This window comes from Typopeltis vanoorti, chromosome 13 (genome assembly GCF_054136105.1).
Source record: "Typopeltis vanoorti isolate ZY-2024b chromosome 13, IOZ_Tvanoo_1.0, whole genome shotgun sequence".
Lineage (NCBI taxonomy): Eukaryota > Metazoa > Arthropoda > Arachnida > Uropygi > Thelyphonidae > Typopeltis > Typopeltis vanoorti.
In genome coordinates this window covers 38,342,874-38,364,694 of record NC_143561.1, presented here as the reverse complement: position 1 = coordinate 38,364,694, position 21,821 = coordinate 38,342,874, and the positions used below count along the sequence as shown (strand labels likewise).

Genomic DNA, 21,821 nt, shown 5'->3' with positions numbered 1-21,821 from the left:
AGTGAAAATATGATCTTGACAACCTCTATTTGGCCTGAAACCAGCTCGTTCTTCTCCAAGTTTCTCTTCCACAATCTTACCCAGAACACTTAGTAGAGAAATTCCTCTGTAATTCTCACATTCAGTTTTATTCAATTTTTTTTATAAATGGGGACTATAAAAGCTCTACCCAAGCATTGGGGATTCAACTTTCTGACCAGGCACTCTGAACTATGCAGTGCAGCCACTGCAAAACTTTCATACCTCCATACTTAAGCATTCCTGGTCGAATATCATCTACTCCAGCTACCTTTCCACATCTCAAATTTTTGACAGCTTTTTCTACCTCAAATACTGATATATCATGCTTGAAAATGTTCTAGTATGGTTCTGTCACTTTTTGTTTTGTTTAATGTTCTATTGTCTTTATCCTTATCTTTGGTTTTCATGTCACCTTTATCATCTTTGATTTCATTTACAGTACCCTTTCCTCCATTTTTAAGTTTCTTCAATAGCCTCCAGAATATTTTGCACCTCCCTGATATTTATTTTCTATATTCTTACCAAAGTCTTCCCATGACTTTCCTTTAGCTACTTTTATACACAGCTTAGCCCTTACATTTTTCTCTATATTCTTTTAGGGTATCTGCCAACTTACTTGCTAGAACTTTTGGTATTTTTTCTTCTTTTCAAGGACTGTTTCTTTAACTTCTTGTGTCCACCCACCATGGTGTTCTTACTTTTCTATCTTTGCAGACGGCTTCACCACATCTCTCTCTAGCTGAATCAATCAATATTCACTCAATCTTCAGAGCTGCCAAGATTCCAAGGTTTGGTTCTTGTTTCCAATTTGTTTCATTTTTTCTTCATAATGTTTGTATAGTCGAGTCTGCAATTTACTTGTAAAATCTGCCCAACTTTAATTGTTTTTAACTAAAACTTTCTTACACACTTGCAACAACTTCTTTCTAGCAACAACTGTTCTTTTCAACATGATATCCATTTTTCTTCTGCATGTATTAAGTAATAATGGTCACTTCCAATATCAAATCCTCTCTACACAATTGTATCCTGAAGCAGCCTTATATCACTATCAACAATAACGTAATCAATGCTTTTCTTATTTCATGTGTCTTCCCACCATGTTTCAACATCTTTATGTTGAAACATGGTGTTAGTAATGACTAGTCTATGTCCTCAGTAGAAGTCCAGTAAATACTTAATACTTACCATTATTATTAGCTTTGCCCTTTTTTTTTCAAATTATTTTCCCAAAACGTTCCTATATGTGTGGTGGGATTCATTTCCTACACTGCTGTTCAGATCTCCAACAAGGATCACTTTTTCCATTTTCTTTATGTCAGCTGCCTGTTCTAATTCCCATGCTTCTTTCTTAGAAGAACCTTCTGTAGGAACAAGGGGACAAATAAGTTTCATTGTTCCATTTTGAAGTTTGTCCACATAACTCTACTCGAAACTGCCTTCCAATCAAGAAGTTATCTTCATGTTTGAAGATAAACTTCTTGATTGGAAGAACTATCACTACTCCTTCCTTTCCTTGATCATTATTGCCTGAAAATAACATCCTATACTTATTATTTAGTAAGATTTCACCTGTTATTGTCTTCTTTGTCTCAGTAATGCCAATTATGTCCACGTGGTACTTTTCCAATTCTTCTGCAAGTTATTTCCTTTTCATTAATACTCCTTATATTGATGGTTCCTATCTTCAGTTCTTCTGACTTTGGGTTTATTCTTCTTCTTCTAGGTGTTGACTTGGAGCTTGTTCCAGTAGCTGGATCTTCAGCTGTTTGTCCTGGTTCCCTTGACAAGAACAAAGGGGATCTTATTTAACTGGGCACCCTAGCCAACACAAAATCTCACCATGTTGTATCATTATATGCATTTGTGGTTTAAGCCAATAGAGAGTACAATTTGGTCGGCTAAATCCAAATTGCAGCACATCCTTGTTTGTTCAGTAGCCAGTAGATACCTACTAACATGGTGCACCACGTGAAGGTGAGGATTGGAGATTAGGTCAGAAGCCCCTAGTTGGTTCCCTGCATTCCTGAAAGGTGATATGGAGGTCTCCTACCTGTTATTTGGCCTTGAGCCTTTAGTGACACAGTGATCTCAAAACAAAAAGTGAAACAGGACAAAATTAAAAAAGGAAAATTAGTTACTGTGATAAAGAAATATCTTGAAGACATATATGGAGAAATGAATAGTAAAATTATTGAACAAGAATATGAAATCTTAGACCACAGTTACTGGATGAAGAAATTAAAACAATGAATGAATAACCTAACTGGAAAGCTTTAAAAAGATGCGATACCAGATGAAGGGGAAAAAAAAAAACATCTGGGAGATGCAACAAAGGTTTATTTTAAAGTGCTTAAGTTAATTTATCAAGAGAGAAATGAAGTACAGCTAATTCTAATTTTTACACAGTATATTTTGATTTTACATGGTTCAAATGGTGCTTATTTTTAAAATTTCTGTTTGAATTCAGTTCTGTTAAAAAAGGTATTTCCATTATAATTATCATTTCTTAGAAATGTACATATGTACTTAAACTTGAATTTTTGGGGAACTCCTTGATGTTTTAAATATCAGGGATTACTCTATGCTACAGAATGTAGACAATTGGGGCGACAAAAAAAAAAAAAAAAAAAAAAAAAAAAAAAAAAATCAATTTTTGTAATTAGGATCGCAGAAGTTAAGTGACAGATCATCCGCTATATTCACTTGCCTTTGGTTCCTGGAAGTAGAAGGGTGCTATGCTGATTTCTCAAAGTTAAGTTGGTCCATCACAGAAGGCACACCTATATAAAGCTACTTGGAAGGAGTTAAGCTGTTTGCTATAATAAATTTAGTTTAATCCTTTATACAAGTGTGAGCAAACAAAGTTTGCACCTGAAAGTATCTTCAGGATTGGGGTAAGGTGGTAAGTAACAACACCAGGGCACTCCTAGCAAAGGTGGAGCAAGCTACCAACACTCCTATCTCAGTATCTCCCATAATGCAAAACACATCTCCTTGCGGATATGTCTAATGTTATGCATTAAGGGAAGGGCCACAACCCAGACTAGTTTCGACCTTTATTGAGGTCTCTTCAATGGGAGCCAGGCCCAAGTGGAGATAACAGGCAGAAGCATTAGCAGGTCATCTCTACCTATAGGAGTTGCCAAATGGTGTGCCACCCTTTTTTAATAAATTACTCCGGATTTAAATTTTTCTCTGAAAATAAAAAAAAATGAAAATTTTTCTCTGAATTAAATTTTCTCTGGATTTAAATCTCTCTCTTTCTCTAAATCCAGAGTAATTTATTAAAAAAGGGTGGCACACCATTTGGCAACTCCTATAGGTAGAGATGACCTGCTAATGCTTCTGCCTGGTATCTCCACTTGGGCCCGGCTCCACTGAAGAGACCTCAATAAAGGTCGAAACTAATCTGGGTTGTGGCCCTTCCCTTAATGCATAACATTAGAGATATCCGCAAGGAGATGTGTTTTGCATTATGGGAGATACTGAGATAGGAGTGTTGGTAGCTTGCTCCACCTTTGCTAGGAGTGCCCTGGTGTTGTACCACCTTACCCCAGTCCTGAAGATACTTTCAGGTGCAAACTTTGATTGCTCACATTTGGATAAAGGATTAAACTAAATTTATTATACTCTAACCAAGTGAAAAATAAACTTTCAAAAAGCTGTTTGATAAACAATCATTTCTTGTTTACAATTCTAAATGTTTACACGTCTTGTGTTTTGTTCGTGCAATAGAGTTATACAATTATATATTAAATTCTGAAGTTTTGTACACATAATATCATTCATCTTCAAGGCCCACCTTTCCTAATTGGGTTGTGGGGGCAGCAGCTGCAAAAGGAACTTCCAATGGTCATGATCCTCCGCCACCAAGCTCAGGTGTTCTGGTGGGACTCCCAAAATGTGTCCACCCAAGGTTTTGGATATAATCTATCCAGCGAGTCCTTGGCCTTCCAAGTGGCCTCCCACCCTCTGGCTTGGCAAAGAGGGCCTGCTGGGGGAGCCTCTCTTGTGGCATTCTGACCAGGTGTCCATACCAACGTAACTGTGATCTCTCAATACGGAGAAGCAGTAGTTGAGTATTGAGGGTTTCCCGAATTGCAGAGCGTCTGACTCTGTTGAGTCTTGTCAGCCCTGCAATCCCTCAAAGGAACCTCATTTCAACTGCTTGGATTTGTGTTCGCATTCTTTTGATCATTACCCAATTCTCATGACCATAGGTGAGGATGGGGACATAGTCTGTATTGAAGACAGTCAGCTTTGCCTTCTGGCTTAACTCCCGCAATACTGCGCTTGCTGACCAATCCGAGTATCTAGCTCTATGTCGAACTTTCCATCACTCGTGAATATACACCCAAGGTATTTAAACTTCTCCACCTGCCTCAGTGGGACTCCACTCAGAGTGCACTGGGATGGTTGTCTTGAGACCACAAATGTTTCGGTTTGTGGTCTCAAGACAAAGTAGATGTCCAATGCCACATCTTCCAATTCTGACAAACTCACTGCCTGGGCTATGCCTATCAATCCAGTCCATAAATATTATGAAAAGGAGGGGTGATAGAACACCCTTGACGGAGGCCAATGGAGACTGAACGGTTCAAACTTTGTGCTGTTTACCCTGACACACAAAACTCTGGGCATTCATACAAGGACTTGATGGCAGCTAATAGTTGGTCATCCAATCCATACTCCTGTACTACTTGCCAAAGCTTATCCCAAGGAACCCAGTCATATGCCTTCTCCAAGTCCACAAAACATGTCTACACGTGTTTTGTGGACTTGGACACATAATATCAAATTAGTAAAATTGATTATTTTTAGATATTTTTGTAACATCATCCCATTAATCACGAATTTAGATAATTCAGTTAGACAGAAGAAGAAAAGCTGTTTCTTTAGAAATTAACATCCTTAGGGAAATATTTTGGACTGAACGAAGCTATTGTGAGAATGATTAAGAAAAATGAAGAGGCCATTAGAAAATCTGTTCTTAATGGAACAAAATTAGGTGCCAAGTCATCATCATATACGAGAGACATAAAAGTGAAGATGGAAAAGGTGATGTAGATAGAAGATTGCTCACAAAAAGGAACACCTTTAGATGGAAATGTCAAACAGAAAACATTATGGTTGTACAAACAGATTCAGGAAAAGGAGCCAACAACATCAAACAACAATTGTGATTTTTCTGCAAGCAGAGTTGGCTTACAAAATTTGTCTAAAGATACATGCTTCATAATGTAAAAATAAAAGGAGAAGCCACATCTGGAGATGAGCTGGCAGCTAGGGAATTTCTTTCAAAACTGTCTAAAATTATTGAAAATAGTGGCTGCACTCCTGATCAAGTTTGGAATGAAGATGAGACTGGCCTTTTTTGGAAAAAAATGCCAAGTAGAACTTATAAAGCAAAATCACAAAAATGTGTTGGTGGTTTTTAAAGCAGCTAAGGATCATGTGACTATTATTTTGCAATAATGCTTCAGGAGATCGTATATTAAAACCAGTACCATGGACAATGAAAGGTGTGGATTTTAACACATTACCAGTGCACTGGAAAGCAAACAAAAAAGGCTGGGTTACAAAAGAAATTTTTAATGAATGGTTCCATCATTGTTTTGTTCCAGAAGTTAAACGCTGTTTGATAGAAAAAAATCTGGACTTTAAAGTTTTATTGATTATAGACAACGTGCCTGTCCATCCTGAATGTGGAATTTTGTTTTCTGCCACCTATAATACAACCGCTAGACCAGGGTGTGATGGCTACCTTCAAAACTAGCTACATAAGAACATTTCAATACATTTTGGATAAACAAGATAAGGATAATTTACTGACAGTTATTGATGTGAGGAAGAAATTTTCTATTTTGGATTGCACCAAACTTACTAAGTTGGCGTTATAAGAATTGAAACCATCAAATTTAAATGCATGCCAGAAAGCTACTTGGCCAGAATGTGTAAAAAAAAAAAAAAAAAAAAATCCTGTACCATTGCTTACAACTGAATATTCCAATATCAACAGATTAGCACATGCAGTTGGCGGAGAAGGATTTGATGATTTTTTGTCTGCAGATATCGAAGAATTGATGGTTGACAAGGCTGTTAGTGATGATGAAATGATAGAAGCTGTCCTTGAGAATCTCAATGAAAAAAAGAAAAAAGTGATGATGATGAAGAGATCTACTCACTGCAGGATTAATTAAAGAAGGGCTTTGCTTCAAATGGCTAGTAAAATTGCAAAGTCATTTTCTTACACATGATCCAAATACTGAACGAGCTGAACAGTTTAAACGTGAACTGAAGTCATGTATGGTGCGATATGAAGAATTATACAAAGATCTAGTCAAAAACAGGATCTCAATGATTAATTACAGAGTTCATGGTAAAAAAAATCAACCTTCAGAATTATTGGAAATTAGTGCTAATTTAGTTCCTTTTACTGAAGGAAACGTTTTGCCATTGCAGTAAGAACAGGCAGGCCAAAGTGTTTCAAGTAATGGAAGTGATTTAATTCCAGTCGCACACAAAAGAATGTGGCTACTGTCAGAAACTGATGGCGAATAAAATTTAACTAATAATCATATGCGCGGTGTATTTGAGCCTTTTCGAATTTCTGTTTTAATAGTGACACACTATTTTGTTTTAAGAAAGATACATGCTTTCAGTAAGAGGAAACTTCTGATATCAAGTTAACTATAAAAGCGAGTAGTGTGAGAGTCAACAGAGAACCTTGCCAGACTCTCTTTCTTTTGAAGAAATGGAAAGTAAATAAGTGAACAAGAAACATTGTCTTTGATATAAAAGGAGGTTCTTGCTATTAATAAAGTTACATAGATCTTTGAGTATAACAAAAATCTGAGCTGCATACATGTCAAAGAAAACCAAAACCAAATACATATTTTTTTTAGGAAAGTGTATATAAATAAATATTTTAGTCATATTAAATAATGTATTTTCAGTGATTTTTTATTCTATTTATTTATTTATTATCAAAGCCAGACTGTGTTTAAGAAAAATGGTTGTTGCTCTCTAAAAACTAAAATATAAAAGTTAACCATTTTCCCACAAGATCTTGCACATGTAGCTGGTCAGAGATACTGGATGATAATTTTTGTAAATAAAAATTTATTTACAAATATTTACAATAAATATTTGTTGGCCTGGATGGCTGAGTGGTTAGCGTATCCCCTCTCCAGCCAAAAGGCTGTGGGTTTGAATCCTGCTGTGGGCATGAATGTTTGTGATTGTCTGTGAAAATACTAGTGGTGGTAGATGCTGTAGTTGCGGTTCGTTGGTGGAGATAGAGTTGTAGAGTAGGCGCCCTCTCTCGATGAGTCTTTGGACTCCCTGGAGGTGTCAGGTAATAATAATAAATAAAAATGTAATGTTTGCATCGTTACTCAGCTTTGGAATCGCACTAATAACTATCCTTTGCTAGGAATTGAATGCTTCCAATTCTGTTATACAGGTGGAGAGGATGATTCATGAAAGATGACAATAGATATTTCATCGCCTCATCATTATTCTGTTTTACAGCACTTGCTCAACATTAAAGCAGCTTTCAGTTCTTTCTTGAATAGGTCTGTTATACACTTTCACCAGAATGTTTGATGAGATCAAAAAATTAGATGTTTTTCTACTGTGCTTTTCAGGACGAGAGAGGGAGAGAGAAAAAAAAAGATGTAGATGATTTGGGGAAAACACTTTGCTTTTGGGACAGCAACTATACACCTACTGTATTCCAGAAGTGAAAGTGATTTGCCCTTCATTTTTTGCATTTTTTCACAGATCACTTGAGTATTTACTGATCTGATCAGGAAATGTAAATTGGATCCCGCAGTCTTTTGGCTCCAATGATGGATGTATTGTGCTCAAGCACAAAAATTTAATTTAATTGGTTATTTGCAGTATATACCCTAAGACTGTTTTCAGTTTCTTGCTAATGTGCATTCTGTATTCCACCATGAAAAGATATAAGCCAATTTGAGGTTTTGCTATTGTAGCAGCTTATAGTATACTAAGATTTGCTGCTTTCTTCAAATCAAATTTTTCTAGGGATGAGACAATAAGTTTCAAATAGCCTAATCTATTTTCAGCTGTGATATTTATGATGAAGTGCATGGTTTCCTACATAAGAAAAAAAACACAGGATAATGCCACTTCTGTATGTATTGCTTTCTACTTATTTATAAAAGCAGTGAGAAGATTAATGGAAAATAGCTAGTTAATAGCAGAGATTGTCCAGGTAGGCATGTGTGGAAAGTATTACTTCCTATTATTATTATGACACCTTCAGGGAATCCAAAGATTCATCAAGGGAGGATACCCACTCTACAACTGTCTCCACCACTCAAATCCACCAACTACAACGAATTGCAACTACAATCATCATCATCTACATGAACACCATCTACCACCCACCACCACTAATATTTTCACAGACAATCACGAACATCCATGCCCACGACGGGATTCGAACCCGCAGCCTTTTGGCTGGAGAGCAGATACGCTAACCACTTGGCCAATCATGCCAGCATGTAAGTAGTGCAAGACAAGGCAGGAAACTCTGTTGCTGAGGATTGTATTCTTGTAAGCTCTGGTTAAATTTTCAAAACAATTATAATATTTTTTTGATTTTTGATGATCATATATTTCTACATATATTTGGCTTTGGAAGTAGGTTGGATCTTTAATATCGCGTATTTCTGTTTAAGTTACTTCCTGTGATTAAGATGAAGAAGCTATTCTTCTAAGTTTGTGAAATGCATACAAAGTATATACATTTCATAAAGAGAAGCATAATTCAAATACATAAAGTTAATGTTATTATCAGTGAATTAATACACTGAATCATGACAAATCTTGTTTGAAAAGAAAGTATCTACATTACCCATTTAATCAAAAATCAACACACCTGTTTAACTGTGAGCGTACGTAGCCCAGAGGAGCCTTCTGTGGATGTCCAAGGTATGTACTCCACTTCAGAGGTGTGACTAGGTTTATTAAACTGAGCAAGTTTATTTTGTCGATATTGGCATACATCTTTAAGTACACCCTATTATGTAAAAATAAACCTACATATAAGTCATCATTTTAAACTGATACATTAAAATTTTAGGAATCTGGTATTTAAAACAAAAAGTACATAAATATCTCCCCACAGTAAGAAGTAAAGAAATAAAAGCATTAGCATTTTACAGATATCTATGTATTTGCATAGATATGTGTAAATGCTAATTGCGAAAAATTTTCTGTGAATCTTCCACAAAATAGATAACTAATTTTTTGTTGCGCAGAAATAATAAATATGAATTAAGTGAAGACTACTTACCAAGAATATTGTATTTACAGATATAATTGTGATAACAATATCTTGACCATTAACATCATCCTTCAACTGATCTTCTTCCCATTCCACAAGGACAGGAAAAAGGCTATCTATCTGGGATACCTAGAACATCAAAATTATTTGGGTTCAGATTTAAAAGTTTCTAATTTATATTCTTTGACACAGTTATTCCAACTCTGTATTTTTAATTTTATTCCCTCACTTTATGTTGTGGTGAAAAAAAATGCACTTTTCATTTGTTTTATTTACTAAGTATCCAAGCAAGGTTACACCAGGAAGCTTAAGTTTTGTAGGTAATAGAGACCATATCAAGTTATACTATATATATATATATATATATACATACACACACACTATACTATAAAATAGTAAGCTGAAATTGGAAACGGATGTGACGTCAGCTTTGAAACGGATGTAGGCTTTTACACAATGAAAAACCTACATCCTACAAATCAAACAATGAAAATAACAGTACGTGTCAGTATTCATTACTAAAATACTGAAAAACTCCGGCTTACCAGCCTGGGGGGGGGGGGGGAAAGAACACCTTTCGAGTCTTCAAAATTCGAGTCATCAGAAATCAAGGAAAACCAGCCTACCAGTCAGGAACTCAGGATGTTGGGTGCCTTAGATGCCAGGGGGAGCCCCTGGCATCTAAGGCACCCAACAGGTCTGGTCTCCTGTGCACAATAGTGCACAGGAGACCAGACCTGTGCACAATAGTTCAAGTGAGGTTTTATCAAGACCTTGTAAAGAGGCAAAATGATAGCCTTATCTTCACATGTGAAAGTTTGTTTCAGCATTGCAATCTTTACTACATGGCCCCTGAACGTCAACTTGCTATCTACTAGCACTCCAAGATCCCTAGTCTGATCAGTTTCTTCTAGAATAATCCCACCAATAGAATACAATATTGGATATCTAATCATTACAAAGTCCATGATTAGGATTTTCATTTACTGACGGGTCAAAGCTGTATAACTGAGAGGAGACCTCCACATAGCCTTTAAAGGAATGCGGAGAACCGACCAGGGCTTCTGACCTAATGTCCAATCCTCACCTTCTCGTGGTGCACCCTGTTGGGTATCTACTTTGATACTGAACGAACGAGGATGGGCTGGCAATTTGGGATTTAGCCGACCAAATTGTATTCTTATTGGTTAAACCAAAATAAAAAAATGATGGTACAACATGACAAAATTTCATGCCGGCTGCGGCGTCGCCCGGTTAAACAAGGCCCCCGTTGTTTTTGCCAGGGAACCAGGGCGAACAGCGAAAAGTCAGCTACTGGAACAAATCTGAAAACAAACCCCAACTCAACATCACCAGAGTTAAAGATCGGTACTATCAACGTAAGAAGCCTTAATGGCAAAGAAATGGAGCTAGCTCAGGAATTAGATAAGTACCAGATCGACATAATAGGGGTGACTGAAACAAAAAAAAACCAAAACTGGTGAGATCTTTCTGAGCAATAAATACAAAATGTTATATTCAGGCAATAACAATCAAGGAAAAGAAGGAGTAGCCATAGTATTCAACACAAAATACGAGGCTAATCTTCTTGAATGGCAGTCAGTCTCAAGTAGAGTAATGTGGGCAAATATGAGAATGGGGAACTGGACAATGAGACTTATTTGTGCCTATGGTCCCACAGAAGGTTCTACTAAGGTAGAAGTGGACGAATTTTTTGAGGCTTTAGAAAAAGCAACTGACACAATGAAAAAGGAAAAGTTGGTCCTTGTTGGGGATCTAAATAGTAGAGTAGGAAATGATTGTGAGACATACAAAAACATTTTGGAAAAATTTGGAGAAAAGAGCAAAGCTAATAATAATGGCAAATATCTGTTGGATTTCTGCTCAGGACATGGACTGGTTATTACTAACACCATGTTCCAACATAAAAATGTGCACAAATTCACATGGAGAGAAGAGGCTAGGAATAAGAAAAGTCTCATTGACTATGTTATTGTTGATAGTGATGTTTTCCTACTGGTGCAGGACACCAGAGTGTACAGAGGATTTGAAATTGGAAGTGATCACTATTTAGTCTTGCGCAGGATAAAATTGAATTTCATATTGAAAAGAATAACATGTAGGAAAGTTTTAAAGCGAATAAAAGTTGAGCGGCTCTCAGATGTAAACTGTAGACTAAAATACAGAAATATTATTGAAAAGAAAATGAAAGAGTTTGAGAACAGGAATCAAACCTTGGAGATTCAGTGGCAAACTCTGAAGGAAACATTGATTGATTCTGCCAGAGAGGCATGTGGTGAGGTTGTGTGCAAAGATAAAAAAATCTAAACTCCCTGGTGGACACAGGAAGTTAAAGAGGCAGTGAAGGAAAAGAAGAAAGCATATCAAAAGTTCCTGGCAAATAAGTCAGCTTTTACTCTTACAGAATACAGAGACAAATGTAAGAAAGCTAAACAGTGTGTAAAACTAGCTAAACAAAAGTCATGGGAGGACTTTGGCAAGAATATAGAAAATAAATATCAAGAAGGTGGCAAAATATTCTGGAAGTTGTTGAAGAAGCTTAGGAATGGAGGAAAGAGTGCTGTAAAAGGAATTAGAGATGATAAAGGTGAAATGAAAACAGGAGAAAAAGATATCCTTGAAGTATGGAGTAATTACTTTGAAAAACTGCTAAATAAAACAAGCAGTTATGACAGCACAGTGATAAAAAACACTGACCAGGCATGCAGTCAGGAATACATATCCATACTTGAAGTAGAAAAAGCCATCAAAGGCTTGAAATGTGGAAAGGCAGCAGGAGTAGATGATATTCGACCAGAAATGCTGAAGTATGGTGGTATAAGAGTCTTACAGTGGCTGCACTGCATAGTTCAGAAAGCCTGGACAGAGGGACGAATTCCCGATGATTGGAGTAGAGCTCTCATAGTACCCATATATAAAAAGGGAAATAAAACTGAATGTGAGAATTACAGAGGTATTTCCCTACTGAGTGTTCCTGGCAAGATCTATGCAAGTATACTTGAGAAACGGTTGAGAAGAATTGTGGAAGAAAAGCTTGGTGAAGAACAAGCTGGATTCAGGCCAAATAGAGGCTGTCAGGATCAGATCTTCACTTTACGACAAATAGTCGAGAAAGCATGGGAATATAACAAAGATCTGTATTTAAGTTTTGTCGATTTGGAAAAGGCATATGACAAGGTGCCAAGAGAGAAGCTATTCAATACGCTGCAGTTATATGGTGTCAATGGGGCATTATATCAAGCAATACTTAGTCTTTATTTGAGTTGTGAGTCAGCAGTTAGAATTGAAGGAAGTACAGGAAGATGGTTTAATGTTAAATCTGGTGTGAGACAAGGATGTACATTATCCCCTCTGTTATTCATTATCTATATGGATCACATTATGAAGGAATGTGGTATTAAACCTGATATCAAAATTGGAGATGTTAATGTCAGCTCTTTGCTTTACGCGGATGATGTTATACTTCTAAATAAATCCGCTACAAGTCCGCAAGATTCTCTAACTAAATTGAATAGCTGTTGTAATAGATATGGTATGAAGGTCAGCAATAAAAAGACAAAGACAATGAAAATAGGCAGAATCATTGAAAATGTCAACTGTGTTGTGAATGGAGAACCTGTGGAACAAGTAAAACATTTCAGCTACTTAGGCACAATTTTTACTGAAGATGGTAAATTAAATATAGAAATAGACAACAGAATCAGCAAAGCTGGTATCGTGGGAAGTCAATTGAATAAATTCATATGGAATAAGAAAGAAATTAGTCGGAACACTAAATTAGCTGTATACAAGACTGTGTTCAAACCAATTTTAACTTATGGATCCGAGAGCTGGGTCAGAAGTAAAACACTTGACCAAAGACTAGAGACCACAGATATGAGAGTCCTGAGAAAGATTAGAGGCGTGAACAGATGGCATCAATGGCAATATCATATTAAAAATGAGGATATTAGGAAAGAACTTGACATTGTCAGCATCCAGGAATGCGTTAGCAGAGCTAATCTCAGATGGTATGGTCACTTAAATAGAATGGGAGAGGAAAGATTAGCAAAACAAGTGTTCTCTGCCAGGTTGGCAGGAAAACGACCCAGAGGAAGACCAAGATATAGGTGGATTGATACGGTACAAAGTGCCTTAGACGATAGAAATATAAGATCTGATAATGTTGGAGTCTTGACAAGTAACAGACTGATTTGGAGGAAAATTGTAGATAGGAAGTTAGTAATGATGTAATTTTTTCATGTAGTACTGTCATATCCTGTACACCCCTTGAGGGTACATGGCAGGAATTTGATGATGATGATGATGATGACATCCATTTTTCCATGCCCACAATTCCAGCTTATTCAAATCATTCTGCAAGTGCTGCATATCAGCAGTATTCCTGATTACCCCATTATCTTTGCATCACAGCAAATAGCTGATTTTCACCTGTAAAATCCTTCCCAATATCATTAATGTATAGATTGAATAACAGTGGACCAAGAACTGATCGTTGTGATACATCACTAGTTACCTTAAATCTTGCAGACTCACATCTCCCATATACCACTTTTTGATATTTGTCAGTCAGCAATCCTTTTATCCATGCTAATATTTTATAATCCACTTCCATGCTATATACTCTGTCAAAAGCCTTACCAAAATCCATCATCATCATCAAATTCCTGACATGTACCCTCAAGAGGTGTACAGGATATGATAGTACTACATGAAAAATTTACATCATTACTAACTTCCTATCTACAATTTTCCTCCAAATCAGTTTGTTACTTGTCAAGACTCCAATATTATCATTATCAGATCTTATATTTCTATCATCTAAGGCACATTGTACCGTATTAATCCACCTATATCTTGGTCTTCCTCTGGGACATTTTCCTGCCAACCTGGCAGAGAACACTTGTTTTGCTAATCTTTCCTCGGCCGTTCTGTTCAAGTGACGATACCACCTGAGATTAGCTCTGCTGAAGCATTCCTGGATGCCGACAATGTCAAGTTCTTTCCTAATATCCTCGTTTTTAATATGATATTGCCATTGATGCCATCTGTTCATGCCTATAATCTTTCTCAGGACTCTCATATCTGCGGTCTCTAGTCTTTGGTCAAGTGTTTTACTTCTGAACCAGCTCTCAGATCCATAAGTTAAAACTGGTTTGAACACTGTCTTGTATACAGCTAATTTAGTGTTCCAACTAATTTCTCTCTTATTCCATATGAATTTATTCAATTGACTTCCTACCATACCAGCTTTGTTGATTCTGTTGTCTATTTCCATATTTAATTTACCATCTTCAGTAAAAATCGTGCCTAAGTAGTTGAAATGTTTCACTTGTTCCAAAAGTTCAGTTGACATTTTCAACAATTCTACCTATTTTCATTGTCTTTGTCTTTTTAATGCTGACCTTCATACCATATCTATTACAACAGTTATTCAATTTAGTTAGGGAATCTTGCAAACTTGTAGCGGATTTATTCAGAAGTATAACATCGTCTGCATAAAGCAAAGAGCTGACATTAACATCTCCAATACCACTTTCCTTCATAACGTGATCCATATAGATAATGAATAACAGAGGGGATAATGTACATCCTTGTCTCACATCAGATTTAACATTAAACCAACTTCCTGTACTTCCTTCAATTCTAACTGCCGACTTACAACTCAAATACAGACTAAGTACTGCTTGATATAATGCCCCATTGACACCATATAACTGTAGCGTATTGAATAGCTTCTCTATTGGCACCTTGTCATATGCCTTTTCCAGATTGACAAAACTTAAATACAGATCTTTGTTATATTCCCATGCTTTCTCAATTATTTGTGGTAAAGTGAAGATCTGATCCTGACAGCCTCTATTTGGCCTGAATCGAGTTTGTTCTTCGCCAAGCTTTTCTTCCACAATTCTTCTCAACCATTTCTCAAGTATACTTGCATAGATCTTGGCAGGAACACTCAGTAGGGAATACCTCTTTTTAATCTCACATTCAGTTTTATTTCCCTTTTTATATATGGGCACTATGAGAGCTCTACTCCAATCATCGGGAATTCATCTCTCTCTCTGTCCAGGCTTTCTGAACTATGCAGTGCAGCCACTGTAAGACTTTTATACCACCATATTTCAGTATTTCTGGTCGAATATCATCTACTCCTGCTGCCTTTCCACATTTCAAGTATGGATATGTATTCCTGACTGTATGCCTGTTGACTATTTTTTTACCACTGTGCTATCACTGCTTGTTTCATTTAGTAATTTTTCGAAGTAATTACTCCATACTTCAAGGATATCTTTTTTTCCTGTTTTCATGTCACCTTTATCATCTCTAACTCCTTTTACAGCACTCTTTTCTCCATTTCTAAGCTTCTTCAACAATCTCCAGAATATCTTACCACCTTTTTGATATTTATTTTCTATGTTCTTGCCAAAGTCCTCCCATGACTTTTGTTTAGCTAGTTTTACAGTGTTTTGCTTTCTTACATTTGTCTCTGTATTCTCTAAGAGCAAAAAATGACTTATTTGCCAGGAACTTTTGATATGATTTCTTCTTTTCCTTCACTGCCTCTTTAACTTCCTGTGTCCACCGTGGAGTCCTGATTTTTCTATCCTTGCAGACAACTTCACCACATGCCTCTCTGGCTGAATCAATCAGGGTTTCTTCAAGGCTTGCCACTGAATCTCCAAGGTTTGGTTCCTGTTCTCAAACTCTTTCATTTTTTATTTAATAATCTTTGTGTATGTTAGTCTACAGTTCACATCTGAGAGCTGCTCAACTTTTATTCGCTTTAAAACTTTCTTACATGTTATTCTTTTCAATATGAAATTCAATTTTATCCTCCTCAAGACTAAATAGTGATCGCTTCTAATTTCAAATCCTCTGTACACTCTGGTGTCCTGCACCAGGGAGAAAACACCACTATCAACAATAACATAGTCAATGAGACTTTTCTTATTCCTTATAGCAAAATCGAAAAGTATAAATATGTATCCATTTGCCTTGTCTAACTCAATGGTAAGCTTATTATAGAATGTGAGCAAGTTGCTAAAACATGACCTTCCCTTAGTAAACCCATGCTATTCATTGCAAAGTAGAGATTCACTGTCAACCCATTTCTGAGTGTAAGCCCCCTAACCAATTTTTCCAAAATCTTCACAATCGATCCTGAAATAATGATTGGTCGATAGTTGGATATGTCTATCTTTGTACCATCCTTGTGCAATGGGATTACCATACATTCTTTTCATTACTACAGAATCTTCCCTGTTCTGAGACTCAAATTACATAGCCTGTCAAAGGAATAGCCAGTTCAGCCGAACACTCTTTTAGCACCTGCAATGAAATCCCATCAGTGTCTATTGCTGAATTCTTATTCAGTTTGTGGAACAGCTCTAATACCACCTCTTCATATACCTGAGTTTTTCATCTAGTGACGAGGTAGCAGTGAACTCAATGTTGGGTTGATATCTTTTAGCAAAATAGGAACTAACACCATCTGCATTCAGAAGAGTTATTCTTTCATATTCATTCTTTCTTTTACTTGCAGCATACTGATAGAATTCTTGTGAGTTGTCTTTAGCTTTCCATAAAATGGATGACTATTCTAGCTTTCTGCTTATAATTATCATAACGGACATTATCCTTATATACACACACACGTGGTATTCCTTCGACACCATCCATTTCTTATGAATCTCTTGCTTAATAAGATTACATATCAACTTGACTCCTACCCTACTTATTCTTCGAATTCTCAGGACTTATTCTGATATTGCATCATATAAGTATTTTTTAAATGCTTCCCATGCACTATCAATATTCTTCTCATCCAGCAACCAATACCAATTTGCTGAACTCAGTATACTCCTCAGTTCGGCATAACATCATACTTTGTAGTTTAGCATGTAACCTTCAAAGTTATCTAGTATATCTTAGCAATATGCAGTGAATTACAGCTCAATCCATTATCTTTGGTGTGGTCATCAAGGTACTGAAAAGGCTTGTTAGGAATTGCATTTTATTATTATTCGTGACACCTCCAAGGAGTCTGAAGACTCATCGCGGGAGGACACCTGCTGTACAACTCTCCGTCTCCACTACTACACAGAATCTCTACTAACAATCACCTACGTCAATGCCATCTACTGCCCACAACCACCACAGCTAGTATTTTTTGTCTGTAAATTGTGTGTGTTCTGAAAGGCTGATTTGTCTGTATGCGGGATGAAAAACCTGAGTTTCCAAGAGAAAAACCCTGCTACCTCCATATGAGATCGGCTAACTCACCTTCAATTGAAAAAGTCCATACAAAGATTCCTCCCATCATGACGAGAATCGAACTTAGGCCTTAAGGGTGCAATGTACCGTCGTTCTTCCAATTGTGCTAAGGAGGCACTTCAAGGTAGGTCGGTCTTGCTTTAGCATCCCGAACTTTAACAACCAGAATTTTACACTGGAGGTTGTCATACAAAGTCAAAGATATAGGTTTGCAAAATAAACTTGAAACATGACTGGAGAGTAACTGACAAGTAAAAGAGAAAGTGAAGTAGGAGTAATGAATTTGAGTTTCTGTACTTCAGCCATTGTTAGCATGTATATTAATGATATTGGGGGAGAGTCTCAAGTGTGATATTCAGTTATCTCAGGATGATGCTAAGTCAGGGAGAATGAAAGAAATGTAGCTAATGCAGGGATTGCTCTACACACTGATTTGAACAGACTGGTAATAGGAACAAATGATAAGGAATATCAGTTCAATGTTGCAAAGAGTAAAGTTATATATTTTGGACAAAGGACAATTATTAATGCAAAGGTGATGGAAGAAGTAAGACTTTGTAGGTTATTGCAGACAGTGAATTTAAAGTTCAGGAGTGATAATGCAAAGGTGGTTAACGTTATCACATCATGTAACAGTACTGTTTCTTTAACAGTGCTGTTATGTAATTTTACAAGACTTTGATAATAGCATATCTGGATCACTGTATGCAGGTATGGTCATCAAGGTTCTAAGAAGATGGAGAAACATTTCAAAAGATTCAGTGGTAGGTAATGAAGATAACTCATCATCCTTTCCTTTAGTGTTACACAGTAATCAGTATTCATTTTACACAAATTATGGACTCTACAACCATGTCATAAATAATTAATTTCTTGATGTTTCGATCTTCATATTAAGGTCATTATCTGGAGTATACACATATATATATATATACAGAGACCAGCTAAATTACATTTCACACAGTATGCTAAAGAGACAATGATTTGATTAACAGTTATTTTACTAGCCTGACCTCTAGTGAAAATAAAATGAAATAACAATAAATAAATGACATAAAATAAAATAACTACATCAGTTTCCCTGATGTTGTCTTAAATAGAATATAGTTTTGATGTAGTTATTTTATTTTCACTAGAGGTCAGGCCAGTAAAATAACGGTTGATCAAATCATTGTCTCTTCAGCATACTGTGTGAAATGTGATTTAGCTTGTCTTTGTATATACATGTATATACTCCAGATGATGACCTTGATGTGAAGGTCAAAACATCGGGAAATTAAAATAATTATTTATAACATGGTTGTAGAGTCCATAATTTGTGTAAAATTAAGATAACTCATCACATTCCTGATATGCATCCTTAGATGATAGTACTACATGAAAGTTTACATAATTAACTACCTACCGACAATTTTCCTCAAAATTAATATTTAACAGGACTCCGATCTTAAATTTTGGACTTCTAAGGCACTTTTTCATGTATTAATCCTCCTAGATCTTGGTCTTCCCCTGAGTCCTTTTCCTACCATCCTAGCTAAACACACTTTTTTTGCTAACCTTTTCCCATCCATTATATGACATTATATATGACAATAGCCTGCTCTCTGATAACTGAGATATAAGCAAAACCATGTAACTTGTTGGTTGGTACATTACTGACATCACTAGAAGTGACGCCATTGAGAAATCAATGTGCTGTTGCACAGAAGACTAGTAATGGGTGGTAAATTTTGAAAATATCGAATTAAAAAAACAATGAAACAAACCAAGCAAAAATGAACAAAAAATGTCACAAATTACATGTTTAAACCAATAATAAAAATAACCTAATGTCATTAAAAATGAATTTAAAACTTATAAAAGCAAGCAAACAGACAACAAACAATATATGCTTTTCCTATGTATAAATAATAATACCACATGTTGAGGATGTTTTGTGGAGCAAATGTGTTTAGAGGTGGTGTTAGGTGGGTACCACGGAAGTGTGATTTTTGAGATGGATGGCAGACAGGTTGGGTGGATGTTTCTTGAGATAGAGAAGGTGGGTGTATGTTAGGTTGGTGCTTGTGGGCTGCAAGTCAGAGGTTTTTAGTTCTTGTAGCCTGCATTTCTATTATTGTTTTTATGTTTTTGGGTGTTTTTTTTTTTGTTTGTAATATTTAAATGGTCGAGTTAGCTCTAGGTACTATGAAAGCTTTACTCTAATCATCTGGAATTTAACCCTATGACTAGGCCTTCTGAATTATGCATTGTAACCACTAACTTTTATAACTATTTGAGCATTTCTGGTCAAATATCATCTACTCCAGTTGACTTTCCACATTCAGGTTTTTGATAGCTTTTTTTATACCTGCTTTACAATGGCTGAACAATTCAATCTTGTCCATGGTGTCAATCTGTTAGTTTGTTGATGACATGAAAAAATTCTCAAGCAGGAATATTAGAGGCAAGATTTTTTTTTTTTTAACTTTCAATGGTGAATGCTCACACTAATTATATGTCAAGTCTCATGATGCAAAATAAAATGTTTTTAAATTAATTAAGACTTAATTGCAAATTACGTAAAGTTGACATGTTAAATCTAATTTTTATACATCCATGCATCACACACAAAAAACTATAATTATATGTCACTACTCTTGGAAGATGATGGCCAACTAACATAGATTATTAAGAAGTGCAACAATGATTTAGTTTACAAAAAAAGAATGGACAACAGAAGCTTTCAAAGATATCAATGACATTTTCTCCCCCTGTTAAATATTTGTTAGAAGATAATGAATATGCTGGAAAACAATAAATATACTGCTGATTGTCAAATTTATAATTAACAGAAGTAACTCAGAAATTCTAAGTAATTCACAATACTACCTCTCTATAAAAGACATCTTGATGTGTTAAGTGATCTCTGACTTTAATTCTTTTCTTCAACAGAACTGTCCTAATGGTTGCATCAAGAATGGTATTATATCTGAAATGAATTACATGCCATCAAATAAACTCAATCATATTATGAATTTTTAAAAAAGATTTTAAAAGATGGATAAGCCTTCTTACTGCTGTTGAAATTTAGTTTCATAAGAGAATCCCATTTGAGAAAGAATTTTACTCTTTTTTTAAAATCAAATAATCACTACTAATATTTTTTATTATTACCTTTTTTTTTTTTTTTTTTTAAATAAAAAATGAATTAGATAAATGTCTTCCATGGATATATCAGGCCCAACAACCTATTATGGTGTTAAATAACTGTTAATAAACTGAATTTTTATTAGGAAAAGTTCTTCTATTATTATTTTTTGATCTATATACCATAATATATCCATCAATTATGCATATATATGGGCTGGTTTGCAATATGTGAGTGGAAAAAAATCCTATTGTCTTCCATTTAAGACCAGCCAAATTAGCCATTCTCAGGGAGGGAAATACTAAAAAATAAATCTTGGCTATGATGGGAGTTATTTTAATTTTTACTGACTTTTTAATTTGTATTTATATATTTACTTTATTTACTATTGTGAATCACTTAACACTAAAAATAAAGTTTTATTAATTATATTTAACATTATCCAGAAAATGCCAATAAATCAACATATGGAATGTTTTTGATGATTAACTTTAAATGTTTGGTGATTAAGAATCAATTTAGATATTTCAGGATAATGAACAATATTCTGAGCCCACAACAAGCATAAGTAGCGTGTTGTTGACTAAGAATTACTTAAAGAGTACTATAAAAGAAATATACTATCTTAAGTTTGCTGAATTTTGTTTATCAAGGCATTCCTTACATACTCTCAAGAGATGTACAGGATACAATACCAGTACTAGATGATTAAGTTAACATTATTATTATTAACTTCCGACAATTTTCATTTGGATTAGTCTTATTTAATTAGGACTTCAAAATACTGATAGATCTTATATTTCAGTCTTTTAACGAACTTTTAACTACATTAAGACAAACCTAGTTCCTTTTTTTTTCTGTTATCCTGGCATCAAAAAACCAACGTTGCTAATCTTTCCCATTCCAATAATCCAAGTGACATACCCCCTTTAATTAGCTCTGCTCATACATTCTTGAATCCTAACAATGTCAGCTTTCTAATTTCTTCATTTTTCACATGATGCTGCTATCTTTTGTCTGTTTATTTATCTCAAAAGTATCATCACTGTG

At 35.5% G+C, this 21,821-nt stretch overlaps 1 protein-coding gene across 3 annotated transcripts in view; it reads right to left on the bottom strand.

Moving 5' to 3' along the window:
• The window catches only part of Nup133 (nuclear pore complex protein Nup133), a 269,882-nt gene that overhangs the window by 88,820 nt on the left and 159,241 nt on the right, over positions 1-21,821 (bottom strand). For all 3 annotated transcript variants that reach the window (XM_090402314.1, XM_090402316.1, XM_090402315.1), the window contains exons 20-22: positions 20,513-20,612; positions 9,353-9,472; positions 8,936-9,076 (exon numbers count right to left, since the gene is read on the bottom strand). In XM_090402314.1, coding sequence (XP_090258440.1) covers positions 8,936-9,076; positions 9,353-9,472; positions 20,513-20,612 — 361 coding nt within the window. The remainder of the gene's footprint in view (positions 1-8,935; positions 9,077-9,352; positions 9,473-20,512; positions 20,613-21,821) is intronic.